This window comes from Elephas maximus, chromosome 6 (genome assembly GCF_024166365.1).
Source record: "Elephas maximus indicus isolate mEleMax1 chromosome 6, mEleMax1 primary haplotype, whole genome shotgun sequence".
Taxonomy (NCBI): domain Eukaryota; kingdom Metazoa; phylum Chordata; class Mammalia; order Proboscidea; family Elephantidae; genus Elephas; species Elephas maximus.
Window position 1 is genome coordinate 77439124 of NC_064824.1, and position 20573 is coordinate 77459696.

General features: G+C 37.1%; 1 protein-coding gene across 3 annotated transcripts in view; it reads right to left on the reverse strand.

Moving 5' to 3' along the window:
- The window catches only part of SESTD1 (SEC14 and spectrin domain containing 1), a 128114-nt gene that overhangs the window by 53706 nt on the left and 53835 nt on the right, over positions 1–20573 (reverse strand). For all 3 annotated transcript variants that reach the window (XM_049887560.1, XM_049887561.1, XM_049887562.1), the window contains exons 4-5: positions 11337–11427; positions 7395–7508 (exon numbers count right to left, since the gene is read on the reverse strand). In XM_049887560.1, the coding sequence (XP_049743517.1) occupies positions 7395–7508; positions 11337–11427 (205 nt within the window). The remainder of the gene's footprint in view (positions 1–7394; positions 7509–11336; positions 11428–20573) is intronic.

Sequence of the window (20573 nt, forward strand, 5' to 3'; positions counted from 1 at the left end):
CATAACAACCCCACATGACAGGGTAAAAACTCATGATAGGGTTTTCTAGGCTGTAATCTTTATGAGAGCAGACAAGATCCCCACGCCTTTCTCCTACAGAGCTGCTGGGTAGGTTCGAACCGTCAACCGTTGAGTTAGCAGCCGAGCACTCACGTGTTGTGCCACCAGGGCTCCTTTTTTTCTAGGTTAAACACCATTATTTTACAATTGAAAGGATACTGAACTAAAACCAAACCTGTTGCCATCGAGTTGATAGTGACCTTCCACAGGACAGAGTAGAACTGCCCCCATAGGGCTTCCAAGGAGCGGCTGGTGGATTCGAATTGCCGACCTTCTTGGTTAGCAGTCGAACTCTTAACCACTGTACCACCAGGGCTCCATAGTGAACTAGGAGTTAATTATTCCAGGTCTGTGCCCTAGGTCTGACATGAATTAGCTGATCTTGGAGAAGTCCAATTAAAGGAATCGACCGCTCCAGGCCTATTTCCCCAATCTGCCAAAGAAGAATCTGCCAGCTTTATTAAATTACCTGTTTAAGCTCTAACAGGACATAATTCTAATGAGTTGTCATCCTATACATTTAACTTGGGCTGCTCTCCCTAACATATTACCTATCTTGCCCGATGAAGAGCACCTGTCACTTCTCCACCCACTCTGGTTAACTTCACCATATAGATTCTTTTCTCCATTTTGTTGTTCCTAAACATAAACGGAAATCCTGGTGGCGTAGTGGTTAAGAGTTCAGCTGCTAACCAAAAGGTCAGCAGTTTGAATCTACCAAGTGCTCCTTGGAAACCCTATGCTGTAGTTCTACTCTGTCCTATTGGGTCGCTATGAGTTAGAATCAACTTAAACAGCAATGGATTTTTTGTTTTTCGTTTAAATAAAGTAGGTTTGAAGTTTAACAAACCAAAGTGAAATTTTGTAGTAGTTCAGTTACATGTGACATAAGTTTATTTGCATCTGAATATTTCTCTTTAAAGCTTTTTCCTAACATCAATTTAAATGTAAACAGTGCAGATTTACTTTCTGTTATGCTGTTTTTGTTAGATTCCATCAAGTCGATTCTGACTCACAGTCACCCCATGTACAACAGAATGAAACACTGCCTGGCCTGCACCATCCTTACAATCACTGCTATGTTTCAGCCCACTGTTGCAGCCACCGTGTCAATCTATCTTCTTGAAGGTCTTGCTCCTTTTCGCAAGCACTTGGCTGCCAACCGAAAGGTCAGTGGTTCGAAACCACCAGCCACTCTGCAGGATAAAGATGTGGCAGTCTGCTTTCGTAAAGATTACAGCCTTGGAAACTCTATGTGGCAGTTCTACTTTGTTATGATATAACATATATTTAAAAGTATACTCTCCATCAGTAAATATAATCTTGAAAGAAAAAAGTTGACTAAGATTACTGTTATTATGATATTCTTACCAATGCAAAACAGATGTAAACAAGGGAACATCACCATTATAGAGAGCTATATTAATCTCTTTTCTCCATCATTATAAAACATTTCATAGAATCCACATTCTTATAAAATTCATTGACAGATGCTCAGAGTGGAAACAGGAGCTCTGTCATGCAGATGTACAGAACTGCATCAACACTAAAGATATCTCAAAGATAGATAATGTATGTAGAAAAAATCAAGAGTCTGACTAATCAAGTAGACTCAAAATCACAATTATTTCAAATTAACCATTTATCTACTATGATGAAACATTACAGTTTCCACTACAATAATCCCATCTTTGGTTAAGATGGTGAGGAGAAAGGGCAAAGTAGGAGGCTGACAGAACAAAAATAACTGTTTCTATTTTATTAGATTCTTTATGTTAAAAAATAGTCATGGGGGAAAAAAACTTAAGAAGAAAGTTAGCAATAGTAGGAAAGAATCTTACTACATGAAAATCGTACATGCCTAAGAATCAATCACCCTTTTGGAGTGAGACAGGAGTGGCAGCCTGAACAGCAAAGAATCGTTCCTTCCAGTACACTACAAAAGTACACTCTGTTTACAAAGGTAAACACCTGCCCACTAGCCTTTGGAAACTGACACTTGCCAGGATGCAGCATATAAATTACAGACAACTACTTCCAAGGGCAAACCAAATTGGAATAAAAGACAATTCAACTCTACTCCAATGACGGCAAGTCATAAAGGAATGTGATTTAATGAGAAGAGCAAATTCAAAGGCACAAGCAAAAATAAGAAACCAGTATTTTTCAGATTCGGGCTTGAAGAATCTATGTGAAAGATTCAGTACGATAATGTCTCTTTGTACCTCTTTCTGCACTTCGTACAGATTCATGTGGGTATATGTGTTCATACATATACTATTTTGATACATATGTCTGCTTGTATCTGTTGGATAATATTTTTCTCACTAAACCCACCAAAAACCAAACCCACTGCCTTTGAGTCAATTCTGACTCATAGCGACCCTACAGGACAGAGTAGAAGTGCCCTATAGAGTTTCTAAGGAGTGCCTGGTAGACTTGAACAGCCAATCTTTTGGTTAGCAGCCATAGCTCTTAACCAGTATGCCACCAGGGTTTCCCTTCTCACTAAGGGGAAGTAAATGTCTGCAAAAAATATAAAGTGAAAATAGATAGAGCCAGAGGTATTCCTGACAGAGGAACAGGAAGCCAGGTTTTGGTCCTGGATCCTACCATTAGTACGGCCTCAACAAAGAATAGGATCAGAGGCAGTTATAAGAGAAGATAAGAGAACAATTTAGAATATTGGCTGGTTACCAGTACCAGCAAATAACACGTTTATTATCACGAGTGACAAAGAAGAATGACAGGGCGAAGATCCTTTCGATTATTTAGTCTGCCAATTTGAGGACAAGATTAATGCCAGTACTTCTGCAATTTTATCTTGTCATTAGATAGACCATAGATGCTATCATCTAACCAACAAGATCTATCAAAGTCGCTAACCATCATGCTGTGAAGGACAGAAAGTACTTATAATACCTGATTTCACAAAAAGTACCTATTTCAGAGACAGGAAGGATAGATGGAGGTATGCAGATCAAGAATGAGAGATGAATAATATTCAACAGCTAATGAAAAACTTTGGAGAAATGAAAAGGACAGAGGTCACCTAAAAGAAAATATTTAGAAAGGGTGATGGGGATGAAAGTGTGAAACCATGTGGGAGCTGGGTGTCACTAAAATGATCACTGGGTGTTTGTTTATTTGATGAACATTGTGCACTGCTGGTAATAAATCTCTGCTATGGATATTTCTACAGATAATTTTATAAGGTAGCACATATGCTCATGCTTATAGGAGTATCAGTACTCATTAAGTTATACTTTTTAAAATATTTAGAACAAAAAAGAAGGCTTAGTTGCAACAGCCCAAATGATCCAAAATAACAACGAAAACAGTCTTTAACTAAACAAGCATCTGTGTTGAATTTAATTAAATATACACATCTAAGAATCATTTTAATGGCTGGTACTGAATTGCCCCTTAAAGTTGATTATGTTTGCTGGCACATTAGCCAGCATTTGAAATTTCTGGCATCTCATAAGGGCATTAGAATTTTAATAAGTGCCTAGAACTTATTTTTTTGGTAAAATGTCTGAGAGACAATATGTTGATATAACCCACCACCACTGATATAAGAAGTATTAATGTTTGAGTTAAAAAAAAACACTATGATATCAGATCAAAATAGATTAGGAATACTTTGTCTTCAATTTGATCCTCCAAGAGGCAAAGTATTTAATCACTATTAATTCATATAGTGTGAAATCCACCTAGATATAGTTCTCTGAGCAAATGCCTGTATTCTATCAGGGTGTGGCAGATTCTTCACAAGAAGGATCTGGTCCCCTACTCAGAGTTCACAGGATTGGATCTTGAACCACTGACTTCTGATCACTCTGCCTTCTGTCAGAGGTCTACTTCCTGCATGTCCCTGTCCATGAACCGTGGACCTCATGGACTGTCTGAAGTCACTGCCTTACCACGGGCAACATTCACACAATATAACAAAGAAAGAGAGGAACATATTGGGGATATACTTTTTAAGATCCCTAGCACTACATGTCAACTGATATATTATTTTAAGGTAAAACTCGGATTAATTAAAAATGTACGTTGTAAATCCAAAAACAACCATAAAAAAAAAATTTAGAGATATAAATTATAAACCAATAGTGGAGAAAAAACAGAATCGTAAAAAGTACCTCATCCAAAAGAATGCAGGAAAAGAAAAAAAATAGATAAAATCTAGCAAGATGGTAGATTTTGATCCAACCATATCAATAATTACATTAAATGTAAATACTCTCAACATACCAATGAAAAAAGACAGAGATTATCAGACTGGACAGAAAGTGAGACTCAACTATATGGTATCTACAAGAAACTGACTAAATGTAAAGAACTAGATAGGTGAAAGAATGGAAAAAGATATACTATGCAAACACTAATCAAAAGAAAGCTAGAGTGGTTACATTTAATATCAGACAATGTACACTTCAGAACCAGGAATGTTATCAGGGATAAAAAAGGGACATTAACTAATGATAAAGTGGTCAACTCAACAAGAAGGCATAACAATTCTAAGCCTGTATGCACTGAACAACAGAACTTCAAAATAAATGAATCAAAAACTGAGAAAAATGAGAAATAGCTAAATCCAAAATCAGAGCTGGAGATTGTAACATTCCTCTTTCAGTAACTGATAGAACAAGTAGACAGAATATTAGAAAGTATAAAGAAAACCTGGATAACACTATGAACCATCTTGACAATTACAGAACATTCCACCCAACAATAGCCGGATATACATCCAAGTGCACAAGGAACTCACCAAGACAGACTAAAAAAACCAAACCTGCTGCTGCCGAGTTGATTCTGACTCATAGCGACCCTATAGGACAGAGTAGAACTGCCCCATGGGGTTTCCAAGACTGTAATTTTTACAAGAGCAGGCTGCAACATCTTTTTCCTGCGGAGTGGCTGGCGGGTTCAAACTGCTGACCTTCTGGTAAGCAGCCAAGCCCTTTAACCAGTGCCACCAGGGCTCCTTACAGGCTATATTAAAAAAAAAAAAAAAAAGCCTTAACAACTTTAAAAGAAATGAAGTCATAAAACACACATTCTTAGACCTAACATAAAACCTAAAACTACATAACTTCTACAAGAAAATGAGAAAATCTTTGCAACCTTGGGTTAGGCAAAGATTTCTCAGATATGACATGAAAAGCATGGTTCGAAAAAGAAAAACCGACTGAACGCCAGCAAAGTTAAAAACCTACAGAAAAACAAAAGAACTTCTCCTTAAAAAACGGCTGAGTGAATGAAAACACAAGCAACAGAACAGGAATAGAATATTTGAAAATTACATATCTGATAAAGGACGCCTAACCAGAACTCTCAAAATTCAAGAATGAGAAAACAATCTCATTTTTTAAAATAATGAACAAAAGATTACAGACACTTCATCAAAGATTCATGGATGGCAAATAAGAGCTTGAAAAGATACTACTGTATTTTTTCTCAAATAACATGGGCACTATGCCAGAACTGTTTTACTTAATTTCATCCTTTCTGTGCATTGTATGTGTGGGTGTGTTATTTATGTGGGCAGATTATTTGTGAAAAAAATACAGTACATCATTAGTCATTGTTTTGTCGTCGTTTGTTGCTATCAAATTGATTCTGATTCATGGCGATTCCATGTGTGCAGAGTAGAACTGCTCCATAGGGTTTCTAAGACTCTGGTCTTTTGGAAGCAGATTGCCAGGCTTATCCTCTGAGGTGCCTCTGGGTAGTTTCGAATCCAACCCTAGGTTAGTAGTTGAGTGTTTAACTGTTTGTGCCTCCCAGGGATTCCTCTTAGTCATCAGAGAAATATAAATTAAAACTATTATGAGATACCACTATATATCCACTAGAATACCTATAATTAAAAAAAAAAAAAACCCTGGCAATACGAGTGCTGACAAGTATGCAACTGGAACTTTCATATACTGCTGGTAGGAACACAAGATGATACAGTCACTTTGAAACTGCCATTTTGGCAGTTTCTTATAAAATTAAACACACTCTTACCATATGACCTAACAATCCCACTCCTAGGTATTTAGCCTCCAAAATAAAAACTCACGTGCACACAAAAGCCCATCCGTGAATGTTTATAATGTTTTTTATCAGTAATCACCAAAAACTGAGATCAACCCAAAATGCCCCTCATATGGAGAAATGGATACACAATTGTGGTTCATCTAGGCAATGCAACACTACTCAGCAATAAAAAGAAAGGGCTACCAATATATACAACACAGATCAATCTCAAATTTGTTGTGCTATAAGAAAGAAGCCAGATTGAAAATGCTACATAGTTGTATCATTCTACTTACATGACTTTCTGGAAAAGGCAAAACTATAGGAACAGAAAACAGGTCAGTGGTTGCCAGGGGCTGATGATGGAAGGAGTGGACTACAAAGACGTATGGGTGAATTTTTACAATGATATTTCTGCATCTTGACTGTGATAATTATATAATTATGTATGTTTGTCAAAAGTCACAGAACTGTACACTAAAGTAGGCGAATTTTACTGCATGTATATTATAGCTTAAAAAAGTTAAACATTTGAAGATATTTTAAGTTACCTCTTTAAGAATAAACTAGAGTTTCTTAAATCTGTCTCTCTAATATACCTTGGCAATCATTCCTCATACCAAAAACACATTGACACTGACTTCAGTATTGTAATCCAAAATGAATCTTTATTATCTGACTCTTGTACGCATTCCAGGATTTATATTCTACAGAGTCAAGGTTAGACTTCATACCCTTCAATGCTTCCACATTTTATTTAAAAAACGTGAAGTTTGGTTATCTATCAACTCTCCTACTGGGGTGCTGGTAGTTAACAGGTTGTGGAAGGGAAAATATGAGAAAAGTGTTTAAATTTGTATTCCATCTTAGGACTTCTTTCTAATCTACAATAAGATGTACTTTCATCACATTATAAAAGGGAGAAGGGGCGAGTGATGCCAGGAGAAAAGGATGGATAACCATTTTCATATACCAAACCAAACCAGATACAGAAAAAAGGCTCTACCTTCAATTCCAAAATGCCTAGTATGTCCTCCTGGTAATGCGATAAAGAATCTTAAAACAAAAATGTTCTACTTATTCAAAGTTATTAACAGTGATATAAATGAAAACAAAAACACTTTTGTGGTCTTTGACAAAGAACCATAATTCATTCAACAAGTATCTGAATGCCAACAATACATACAAATCACTGTTTAGGAACTTAGCACCCAATGGTGAACAAAACAAAATAATACCAGAAAAATATGATTTTTAAAGATATAACACACTTTGTTTGTTTTTTAATAGAGTATACTTACCTCAAAGCCAAGTCTATCCTTTTCTTTCCAAAAACAAAAATGTGTTACTTTTTTATCCCAGAATTCATCTGGCTTCACTACACAAACAAGGGACACCTCGGCTGGAACAACATTCTATAAAATAAGGAAAAAAATTCCAAATTATACATGTAAAATGATTAATGAACTAAAGGATAAATTATTAGATATTAATGATTAGACTAATTAAGAGACCTTTGGAAAAGAAATAAAAAATAGAAGAAATACTCAAACTTCAAAACATATATGGCAACAAAAAAACACAAAGACAAGCTGATTCAGAAAAGCTTTCAAATAAACAATGAAATTAGAGCATACATGTGAATTGTTTGTTTTAAGGAATCTCTCTACAAAGAATGTTTAAATTGAACTGTAAGATTTAAATTTTAGTTGAGAAATCATTACATTTGGATTTTCTATGATATGGAAAATGCTTTTTTCTAGCACAATCATCTTAGAAAATTTCTTTAAACCACATAAAAGCAATTTTCTTACAAAATAAGCTTTTTATTGGTCATTACGAAAAAAGACTAAGGTTCTGCATGATTATTAACTTGAAGGTACTAATCTTTGACAAATATAATTTCACATTTACTAAATACGGTAAGTCATATTACCTAAAAAAGAATGGAAATTAACATGAATATTTTATCAGCAAGTCCTGTAGAGTCTATCTTCAACACATATCCTAAATCTAACCATTTCTACCACCTGGACTGCTAACATCCCCAAAGGAGCCAGGCTTCTGAAACAGCCTCTTATAAACAGTCTCTCTGTTTGATGTCCTCTTGTACCCAGAAAAAATGAAAACCTGTTACCAAGACCTACAAGGCTCTCCATGCTCAGGCCCCGTCAATCTCTTGGAGCTCATTTCACACCACTCCCTTCCTAGTACATTTTGCCCTTGCCTCTGTCTGGAATGTTCTTTGCCTTATACCTAAAGGCACTGCTCTCTCACTTTGTTTAGAATTCCACTCAAATATCTCTTCTTCGGAGAGGCCTTCCCTGGCTACCCTATCTAAAGTAGCATCACCTGACTCAGTCTCCTTTCACTGCTGTATTTCTTTTAATGGCATTTATCACTATGTAATATCTATTAATTCGCTTAACTGCTTATTGTCCTACTCCTCAAGTAGAATATAAATGTCTTAATGGCAGGTGCTTTGTGTATCATGTCACTTTTACACCTCCAGTGCCTATGCCTATAATACAGAAGATGCTCTACAAGTATCTGTTGAATAAATGAGTCCTCAATAACAAGGGGCTCTCATTCTCCCAGTTTTACAGAAGAGCGAGTTGGGTTTCAGAGAACTGAAATAACTTGTCCAAGACCACAGAACTAAAAAATGACAGGGCTGACCCTAAGTCCTGCCACTTCATATATTCTAAACCAAGGCTTGCCAATCTTTTTCCGAAAGGTCCAGTCAGTATATATTTTAGGCTTTCTGGGCCATACAGTCTCTGCATGATACCATGAAAGGAGCCAGAGAGACAATAATTAAATGAAATGGGCGTACTTAAGTTTCAATAAAATTTTATTTACAAACTCAAGAGACTATTCTAGATCATAAATGGCACCACTGAATTATTATTAGCAGTAATCATCACTATTCTTATTAATTGGGAGAAAATATAAAACCTTACAATGTAAACATGTCATTAGATTTGTCAGAAATCTGGTGACCCTGCAAAGACTGGGTTGTGAATAAGATAACAGAGTAAATTTATGTCTGGGAAATTTAGGGTAGGTCTAAGACAGGTTCGTATACTGATTTTTGTAAAAGCTTAACTGATATTACATTTTAAATGTACTCTTCCAAAATTATTGAATATTAAACCTGTGAGAAACAAAGGAAACCAAACCTTTTATTTTTGAGAACACTAGTAATAGGCAGAGCCAGACCCAAGCTCTGGGCTCCCAAACGTGTAGTACAGGTCCCTTTTGAGATAAAAGCAATGGATGACTTTGTAGGTGGAAACACTGTTTGAGTAGGAGTAAACAACAGGTCATTGCAACTTGCTGAAAACGTTAACTATTAATAAATCCAAAAGTTGTTAAAATACCTATCAGAAAAGAAATCGCAAGAGGGGATTAAACCATCCATTGATTGTTCTTCAAAACTGCCACTGATCAAAGTCCAGTTCAAACAGCAAGTCCCAAACAGCTCATCTGTGACATAGTTGAATGACAGGATGGAAGGAAGAACACAAGGTCATAATTAATGGATTTCTCACCTAATAGTTATTTTAACAACCTTCATAGAAAAGAATTAATCTTCAGGGTTCAGAATATAAAAGTACTGAAAATATATTTGACAGAAGTAGTTACTACAAAACACCAATCTATGTTCCCTTAAAAAGTGGTCGTCTGGAGGCTATGTCCTTTCTAACACAAAAGAATGATTTAAATGATGGAACATTTAGGTCACAAACTTAAGAAGAATGAGGCAACAGGAAGACAGTTGGGGACCACCTCAGATGTATTTCCTGCTGGTAAATATACATGCTGTAATGGCAAACGCCAAGGCCTAGGAGATGGGTTATGCTAAGTTCCAATCCTTATCTTCCTGGCATTCATTAGGAGAACCCAGATAAGATTTAAAATCCTCGTGCCTGTGTTGACCTTTGGGGATAACAGAACCTGCTTTACAAGGATGTGAGGATAAAACTAAATGAGGCAATTTATACAGCAAGCTTAGCTCAGTGGCTGAACCATATCAAACACTAAAACTAAAAACTAAAATTACCACCTTACTCCTGCCCCTCAAATGCCTTTTTCCTAATTATCCCAAATAAAAGATAAACCATTAAGAATTATTCTCCTTAGGTATCATTTAAAATTTTTAAGTATATCCCTTTCCATAGAACTCTAAAGCAGCACCAATTTCTTCTAAATTCATTTAAAATTCTTGATCTTTCTTTCAATATCGTTGACAATTACCTTAATGAATGTTCATGTTACTGACAACTTGTATTTTCCCTGGCCTTCCATCAACTCACTTTAGTGTATTGCCTTCGTTTCTGCACCATCACTAAATCAGTGACCCTGCCAGGAAAGCCCTTCTCACTTTCTTTCATTTAAATTATATGATCTGTTTTGTTTAATCACTTAAAATTTACTTTTTCTAGAAGCCCTTTCAAGGGAACCCAGGTGCATGAGAGCAATCCATGCACCCCCTTCAACTGCTCAGGTGTTTTATTTTTCTACATCAGATCATAATGTCCTCAATACCCTTATATTAAATCAACAAAGGTTGAGTGGGTACCTACTACATGCAAGGCATCACAGAAATATTCTGTGAGGAACACAAGAAAAATAAAACTGAAGGCTGGGAGGACTTTATAATGGTAGGTGTTTATTAAATGTTAATTTGTGAGTTGCTAAAGTTCCTTAGGACACAGTCATTAAGTAAATTCCTTCTGGATTATAGTTATGAATCCTGCTTTTTTTTCTTTTTTGGAGGAAAGCAGGGAATAGGAGAAAGAGACATGTCAGAATCACCTGAGAAGCTTTTTTTAGCCTCCACTTAACCAGTTTTACTCTCTACCTGTAGTATCAGGATGAGACGGAGAAGGGAGGAAGGTGTAGGTACTACAGCATGCGAAGCTCCCCAGCTGAGTCTGATCATGTCTATCCAGCCCTTTTAGAATCACTGGCCTACTTGCTTAAATTATGTAAACATGATGTATTATTTTAGATCACTTAAAAGATCATTTTACTACTTAAATTCTAAATTTGAAAGAACTGAATCGAAACTAAATTTAATCTAATTGAATCATAGTTTGATAGTGATACGTGTATTTTCAGAATTCTGTCACTGCTGAGTTTGGGCACAGTATTACGAATGAAATGGGTTTGCCATTACCGCCATGATCTGTTGCTGTAAAATAAAACCATTTCCTGATAGTCAAAAGTAAAATTACCTGTAGCATTAAGACTACTGTTTTCACCACATTCCATTGTGATTTTCTGCCATCCACTATCACAGTAAATCCTCTAGCCTTACACTTTTCACTGAAACAAAACAAAATTACAAAGCATTAAAACAAACTTTAGATTTTATTCTGCAAAATTCTAAATAGCAAAGGTTTAAAGCTTAATTATATATGAGGAGAATTAATCCCACTTGGTTTGGTTTACACTGTCAATAAATAAAATTCTTCAGAGTATCCTTTCAGTTTTCTCAAGCAATTTATTTTTATTTAAGTAAATGTTTACAATTCGCAAGCTAATTTGGCAAGACAATTACTTTAAAAGCATGGAAAATCAACGTCTGAAGTGAAGAAATCCCAGCAACATCAGATAGTCCCACCAGCCTCTCAATTTCTTCACCTGTAAGATGAGACTCCAGTGTTACCTACTTCTTGCCTCTCCTTCTTGACGGAAGTATGAAGTTTATGAATGGATAGTTTAAAAGAGGAAACAAAGCAAGCTCTTATTAAACCATTGGAAATGGGTTTCTTAGTGCTCTTTTGGGGAAATTTAATGAGATGAGGTAGCAATTTGTGTACATAATAATTCAAAGCTTGAATACACAATGTTTGACCCACCTCTGCTCTCACTTTAGCATTTTTAGTCACTTGACCAACAAAATACTATCTTGAGCATTGGAAAATCTGTTATTGCAACATTATATTTAATTATTCAGTGCTTATTTACTAAGCACTTCCCAGAAGCCCGCCCCAATAAAATGCAACAATTTCTGTACAGAAAAACTCCATTCTAAAGACCAAATCTATATAGCTATAATACTATTACTTACAAAAATCAACTTTATGCAAGGATTTTAACTGCCCTTCATCTAATACTGTAAAAGCAACTACAACTTTCCTTAGCAGAGTAAGAACTTGGGAGTGAAACCTCTCTCCACCCGAAGTTCTCCCAGCTGCCTATACTATAGGAAAAGTAAACAGCAGACCTTTTCTTGGGTATTTAAATCCAATAGCTCCAGAGGATTTAACTAGTCCCTCCCGTACTCCCCGCAAGCATTCATACTGTCCCCAAAAGTGGTTCCTGGAGAAGCGATGTCCTGGTCTACTGTAGACATCGCTTCTCCAAGACACAGTATGTGAATGTTGCTACCAATGATTTGGAGGGAGAAGCAGGCCTCTCTGTAGGCAAGGATAGAAGCCAAGCTTACAAAATAAATAAAAAGTGCCGAGAAGATGAGACAAACTGAAACACATGTCCACACAAAACCTACACATAAATGTTCAAAGCAGCCTAAGTTGTAATAGCCAAAAAAATGTAAACAATTCAATTGTCCATAAGCTGATGAATGAATAAACAAGACAGTATATCTATAGAATGGAATATTATTCAGCCATAAAATTGAATGACGCACTGGTACATGCTACAAATGAATAAATCCTGAAAACATCATGCTAAGTGAAAGAAGCCAGACAAAGAAGGTCATATTATTATAGCATACGGTTCCACTTTTATATGAAATGTCCAGAATAGGCAAATCTGTAGAGACTGAAAGTAGATTGGTGGTTGCCAGGGACTAGGAGAGGGGAGTATGGGCAGCGAGTGCTAAAAGGTACAGGGGTTTCTTTTTGTGCTGATGGAATGTTCTATAATTAGGTAGTGGGTATGGCTGCATAACCTTGTGTGAATATACTAAAAACCACTTAATTGTATGTTCTAAAAGGGTGTTTTCTAATGATATGTGAATTATATCTCAATTTTTAAAAATTTAAAGTACTCTATTTTAGATTTTGCATTATAAAACAAAGGGTCTACTAAGTATTGTTTAGAGGAGAAAAAGTTGGTCAATAAGACGATCACTTCAGGGTTAGCAACGGCATATAAAGACTTGCAGAGGGAAGCAAATCTGACGCCTAATTGCTGGTTGTAGGCTGAGGAAAGGAGGGAATTCCTGGAGTTTTCACCAACAAGACACCCTACAAGACCACTAAGACTGAGTGAAGAGGCAAGCCCAGGAGACAGCAGTCCAGGTAGGATGGCTGGCTGTTTAGTGGCCCTCAGAGAAGTGGCAGCAAACTCAGAGAACTAAGGGCCCTGTGATGGAAGTTTTCAGGAGGGGGAAGTGAGAACCAGAGCTGTTCAGTGGAGGGACTTCACCTAGGCTGAGAGTAGAGCCAAGAGCAGTATGACATCCTCAAAAAGCTAGCTGGTACTTTCCTGTCACTGGCAACTGAATCTCTGAGAAAAAGCTTAAACAATTATTTTGTTAAACAAATAAGTTTTACACAAATAACACATTTATATTTCAAAGAACATTCTAAATTAATTTATACATTAAGACTGAAAAAGTAATGAAGCTTGCAAATAGCATCTGTAGAGAGCTTAAGGACATGAAATACTCTAAATTTATCTTTCAGAGTACTTAAAAACACTCTTTATCATAACTTTCTCACATTTTACTAAGATGGACAGTAAAAAGGCACACAATCTAAAGATACTGTTTCAAAACTGCAAGACCAAGTGACCTTTCAACTACTTGGAATGAAATACTTTTGTTTCTCCATTCCTACAAGTAGAGTTATGGTTTAAACGGCTTTTAGGACAACATATTTAATTTAGAAACATGTTATGCCCTTCATAAAGGGCATGGTGGAGAAGCTAAAACTGCTATGCAAATAAATCCCTCTCGTACAGTTAACACTTTTATAAGGAGCTCCCTTGCTTTTGACCTAGAAAAGGATTGCTGATGGATTTCCTGGATTCAGTATCCTGCAACTCTTCCTTGAACCCACTGCCATCAAGTCAATCCCAATTGACAGTGACCCTACAGGACAGGTAGAACTGCCCCATAGGGTTTCCTAGGAGCGACTGGTGGATTTGAACTGCTGACCTTTTGCTTAGCAGCCCAGCTCTTAACCACTGCATCACCAGAGCTCCGCAACTCTTCCCTACTTTATTCAAATAAAACTAACATCTCCTTCTCTTCCACTCTTAGAGGTCTTTTACCTACATTACAGCACTTACTTCACTTACGCTTTTATTATAGTTGGAGCCCTGGTGGCACAGTGGTTAAGAGCTTGGCTGCTAACAAAAGGTCAGCAGTTTGAATCCACCAGCCACTCCTTGGAAACTTTATGGGGCAGTTCTACTCTGTCCTATAGGGTCGCTGTAAGTTGGAATCAACTCAACCGCAATGGGTTTGGTTTTTTTTTTAATTATAATTACCTGTTTATAATGCATCTTCATTGGATAACATGCCTCAAGAAATCAAGAATATCTTTCTAATATCTTGGCAGTTTCTAGCATAATGCTTTAAACACAGAGGGCCTTTAAAATTGTTAAATGACATTCAATCATATCACTCCTCAGTCGGAATGCAACAATGGCTTCCCTTCTTGTTCAGAATTGAAATCTTTATCATGGAGTCCTGGTGGCTCAGTGGTTAAAGTGTACGGCTCCTAACTCAAAGGATGGTGGTTAGAACCCACCAGCCCTCTGTGGGATGAAGATTTGGCAGTCTGCTTCCATAAAGACTACAGTCTTGGAAACCCTACAGGGCAGTTCTACCCTGTACCCTAGAGTTGCTATGGGTCTGAATTGACTCAACAGCAATGAGTTTTTGGTATCATGGCCTACATGGTCCTCTGTGATTTGACTCCAACCTTTCTCTCTGACTGATCTCCTAGTACTGTCCCTCTCAACCTGCTCCAGGCATACTGGCCTCCTAGCTGTTCATAAAACTCGCTAAACTACTCCTGCCTCAGGGCCTTTGCATTTACACATGTCCTGTGTCTTGAATCATCTCTGGTAAAATGTTACTTGATCAGTATGGCCTTTCTTTACCACCCTTTGTAAATTATCGTTACACACTCCTTTCCCTACCCTATGACTCTCCCGATTCTTCTGTTTTTTTTTTTTTTAATTTGTACTCATGAATATCCAATGTATTGCATAGTTATTTGTAGTATTTGTTTGGCTGACCTTCAGGATGTAAAGTCCATAAGGGCAGAGACTGGGTCTGCGGTGTTCATTCATTTGTCAGCACCTAGGACACTGAAGAGCATACTGTAGGCACTCACTATTTGTTGAGTGAATAAAGAATTATGACCTTACTGTCCTTGTGACTTTCAACAAGTCATTAAACCTCTCTGTACTCTGTTGTTTAGTCTGCAAAATAAACGAATTTTTCTAAAATTAGGAAGGACTGACAAGATTAAAAGAGAAAAATGAAAGACAGCCCCTGTAAATGTTGAATTTCTAATCAAGAAAAGGTGAGTACTTGGCAGCATTTTTACAAAGAGGATTAAATATGGGTAGAGTGATTGTACTAGATGATTGTTAAGATACTTTCCAACCTGACAGTCTATGAGTCTATAATTAGATGATCAATAAGTTCCCTTTGTACTAGAAAATGCTACGATTTTAAGGACATACTGAATATCTGTTGATACAAAACGTTAAAATAAGTTTAAAAGCTTCTCAAAATTTTTTATAATGTTATAATTATGAAAGTTGTCATCTTCACGGGCCCAGGTTTTATGTTAACACTGCAAGTAACCAACCAGATATGGCACTGTGATTATAAAAGAGGTGGACGCAGTGCAGTGATTAGGAGCACAGGCTTGGAGAGAGGCTGCCTGGATTCAAATCCCCCCCCATCTAACCCTTGCTACCCACATCCCGTTGGTCAAGATACCTAAACTGCCCACCCTCTCTATGCCTCATCGGTAGGATGGGGATGAGGATAATAGTACTACTCTCATCGAGTTGTTACAAAGATGAAATGACTTAACATATACGAAGTATTTATAAGACTTCAGCACAGAATAAGCACTCAATGTATGCTAGGACCTCTTCACGCATACCTCCCAATCATCATCCGTAAGTAAACGCTAAGGTCCTTCTGAAATTTAAAGTCCTAAAAGGAAGGCAAGACTAGGCCAGATGAACTCATTCATCAAAACAACTTCTACTCAGCTGGCAAGGTCTGCGTATTTATTTGATTTTCCAACAAAATGTGAGGTGCTCTGAGAATGGTCTGTAACCATTGTAACCAATGCTCTGTAGCCAATTCAGCCCACATTTCAGCATGCAGCGCCCTGAAGAAACTGAAGTGGTAAAATGAAATAAAGGGCAGAAATCCATACCCATTGAACAACCACCCCACCACCGTCGAGTCGATGCCAACTCTTAGAAGCCTGAGGAACTACATGGAAGAAAAAAAAAAAAAAAACACGGAGCTGCGGCAAATACAAATCTAAGACAGTTTCTCCCCTCAAAGAGCTTAGCATCTTTTTGGAAGGCAAAAGAATGATGAGAAAAGCAGTATTTTAATTAGTGCTTACTTTATACTGACAGGCATTATCTTATTTAATGTCACCAGAGGAACAACATAAACCTTTTAAATTTTTCAGAAACAATGTAAGGTTTAAATAATAAATGTAACCATTCGAGAATTATTATTAAGGACATCATGACTAAAAGTCTAATGAATCAGAAACAGCAAGTGCTCTGAGTTTGGAAAACACCTGAAAGAAATCTGAGAGGAACCTATTTAAACGGAGCCAAAAAGCCTTAACATGAAGGCTGGATACAGAGTAGGAAGAATATGAGCAAAGGCACCACGTATTAGCCTGGGCAAGTTTCTTCTCTGTTAATCACTTTTTCATCTACAAAATGGAGAACATAGTATTCATCTCGTTAAGTTATTTGAAGAGAAGGTGTCTTGCAAAGTACTCAAAAAATATTAACTGAAAAAGGTTGAGTCAGGTCATAGACAATCTCACAGCAGTCTAAAAAGCTTCAAAGAGTGTCCTTGAGAGCAAAGATTAGTCTTTCTTGTCTTCATAGCACACAAAGTACCTAGCACAGTGTCATGAACTTGGTATCAGCAAAATAAATGGCTATTGAACTGAACCGATTGTACAGAAAAGGGTATTGAAAACTGAGGATGAGGATGGAACTGTCGCTTTGGGGAAATTAATCTGGTACTTGTGTGTTTATGGGGGAGTGAACGGGAGCACAAAAACTAGCTTGGATACTGTTGTAGTAATCCAGCTTGAAGATTCAGTGCATCCTTATTTGTCAACTTAAGCATTTGAAAAATAAAAAAATGGAAGAGGCTGAAAAATACAAAACACATAGCAAAAAAAAAAAAAAAAAAAAATACTGGCTCAGCTACTACCATTTAAAATGGCACATACTAGATTTTCAATATTTGAATGAATGAAATAAACAGTAAAAAGTCACTCATCAATAGCATAAAGCATGTTCAGAGCACTTAACTATAGCACTTTGTTGTCGATTTTGTTTTTGTCATTAATTTGTGACTCAGGAGACCCCATGTGTTACAGAGTAGAACTGCTCCATAGGGTTTTCTTGGCTGTAATTTTTTAGTCTCTACAGGAACAGACTGCCAGGCCTGTTTCTTCCAGTGCCGCTGGGTGGATTTGAACCACCAACCCTGTGGCTACCAACCCAGCTCAAACTGCTTGTGCCACCCAGGGACTATTAACTGCAGAGCTTTGAAGTAACTGTAAGGTCAAAGCAATTATACCATCATTTGCTATATATGTGCATTTGGAGAGGAAAAGGACAGCATTGGTTCAAACTTTCTTGGAAGTTTCAGCTATTAAAAAAGAAATAGAATAGGACCATTAAAATCACACCCTTGCTGACTATACAAGTCCTTTTAAACTCTATGCCAACAAATAAATTATCAAATAAAGGTGTTATATTCATACTCAAATTACTTTCTAACTGCTATGCAGAGTCCTATAAATTCCAAGGAAGCTCCTTAAAAATGGGGGAAGGGGTATTCCATGGACATGGAGTATAAGAAGGGAAGACAGAGACGAGCAGAATCGGATGTAAGCCTCTACCTCTATTTTATATACTTGGCTTCTGTGTAAAATTTCCTTTGAACAAAGGTGTCCAGAAATAGAGTTCAAAAAAAAAAAGGAACATTCTTACCCTACAGAAGGAGCCCTGGTGGCACAGTGGTTAAAAGCTCAGTTGCTAACTGAAAGGTCGGCAGTTCAAATCCACCAGGTGCTCCTTAGAAACCCTATGGGGGCAGTTCTACAATGTCCTATAGGGTGGCTATGAGTTGGAATCAACTCAATGGCAATTGAACTGGGTTTGGTTTTTTTGGCTTGCCCTATAGATTACCGGCATTTACGAAATGACATGTTATAGGACTTGGTTTATAAGTATACAGCGGTTATACTCCCTTTCATGGTATACTCTAAGTCATTTCTATGATGTCATTGCTAAGTCTGGTTCATTCTTTCGATATGCATATACTGAACACCTAAAGTCTCCACGTTCTTTTTGGTACTGTGGATGCAGAAATAAATAAGACATGGCTTGGTATTCAAGGATCTCACAATTTAATAAGAGACTGTGATTCTAACTGTAAACTACTATTACACAAAATAGGAAAAAATTATTCAGGAACTATAAAAAAAGAACTATAGAATTAGGAAAAAATATCTAAAAGATCTCTTTACAAAATGATAATTTTTAAAAAGTTGAGAAACACTCAGGATATTCTTTGCCGAATGTTTTTAAAAACAGGCAAACTCAATACTTTGTAATCACACTTCATGTGATAGTGCTGAAAACACATCTCATCCCACGCATCAAATGTGATGTGTGGGACAAAGGACTCACATCTCATCCCACGCATTAAATGTGACGTGTGGGACAAAGGACTCAACTTGGCCTTTCGTCTCTGGTGTCTGAAAACAAACCTCAGAATTCCCTAGCAATCCAAGGTGGCTGTTTTTCTGAAACAGCCAGGCAACACTTAAAACAACTGCAAATGAGGTAGGAGCCCAAGGACTACACCTGTTGAACTACAGGAAGAAAGGGGGCAGGGACCTAACAGAATCAGTCACGCACAGTCAGTGATTCAATCAATCACTGACTATGCATTAAGGTCCCCTCATGCATATAACATAGAAGCCCTGATAACTATTATAAAGAACCCCTGACCCTAGAACTTCTGGATTGAAGATGAACTTGGGAGGACGGGCCCATGTCTGGGGACATGAAGCTCTGTGCCGCAACCTCCTCCTAGACCTCTCACCTGTGCACCTTTTCACTTTTAATCTCTCATTATATCCATTTGTGGATACATTAAAAAGGTTATTGTGAATATAGCTCGTTCCATGAGTTCTGAGTCATTCTGGCGAACTACTGGACATTTCAGGAGCCTTGAGGGCCAAGTGGGCCTGATGTCTGCCTGTTTGGCAGTTAATTAGACAGAGCCCTAACTTGTGAAGTCCTCAGCCCTGAGTGGCTCGTGGACAGAAGGGGGCTGTGGAGGTAGTCGTTTTGTAAAGACCTAACCAGGTGATAAGGGTCAGAGGGAGAAAATGTCACGGGGACGGGGAGGGGGGGGAGTGGGAAAGTGGGGATGTGAATTACCATCGCCTTTTGGGGCGTTTTTTTGGGGGATCGGCCTTGTATCATTATTAACACATATGAAAACACTTCTGATTTAAAATTTTGAAATATGTAATAAAAATGATTTGAGAGGAATACCTATTTGTGAGGTTTTGATTAGTGGTAAGCTCAGCATTTACTTTCTTATGAAAAGATATGCAGACTAATTTGTATTTCTTGTCTTTACCTCCTTATGGGAATCTTATATTTGGTTATGCTTTCTGAATCATGGAATCATAATTTCCATTCCTGTTATTTCTGTCTCAAATTTACAGCAATAGCTGGGAAAACAAAAGACAAACTCCATTAGCCTCTCCTAAAATTTAACATTCATGATGGCTCAAATTACCATTCTGTTATTCTGTTTTAAAACCGATGACTTACCTTTATAAAAAAAAAGGAACAGTAATGGTTAGGCTGGAACTCCATGTAGAACTAGGCACCAGTTAATGGAACATAAAGTCAGTATTCAGGTCAGGCTACAGTTAAGCTAACCCTTCCCTTCTCAGCCTCTGTACTCAAGAGTCTGAAACAAAGGGGCCAAGAAATGCCCCATTCTCATTCTACTTAAATAGGTATACATCATTCCTTACATATACCTAGTGACTCCTCAGTCATTAAAAATAAGCATAAAGTATAGGTAAGAAACTGAAGAGTCTTTTTTTTTTTTACATAAATTTTTAAAAGTTATTGTTATATTCAAAACATTAACACTTTCACTGCAAAAAGACTACTTTTGGAGCTTTCCTGGTGGGAAGAAGTCACATTAGCCAGTTACA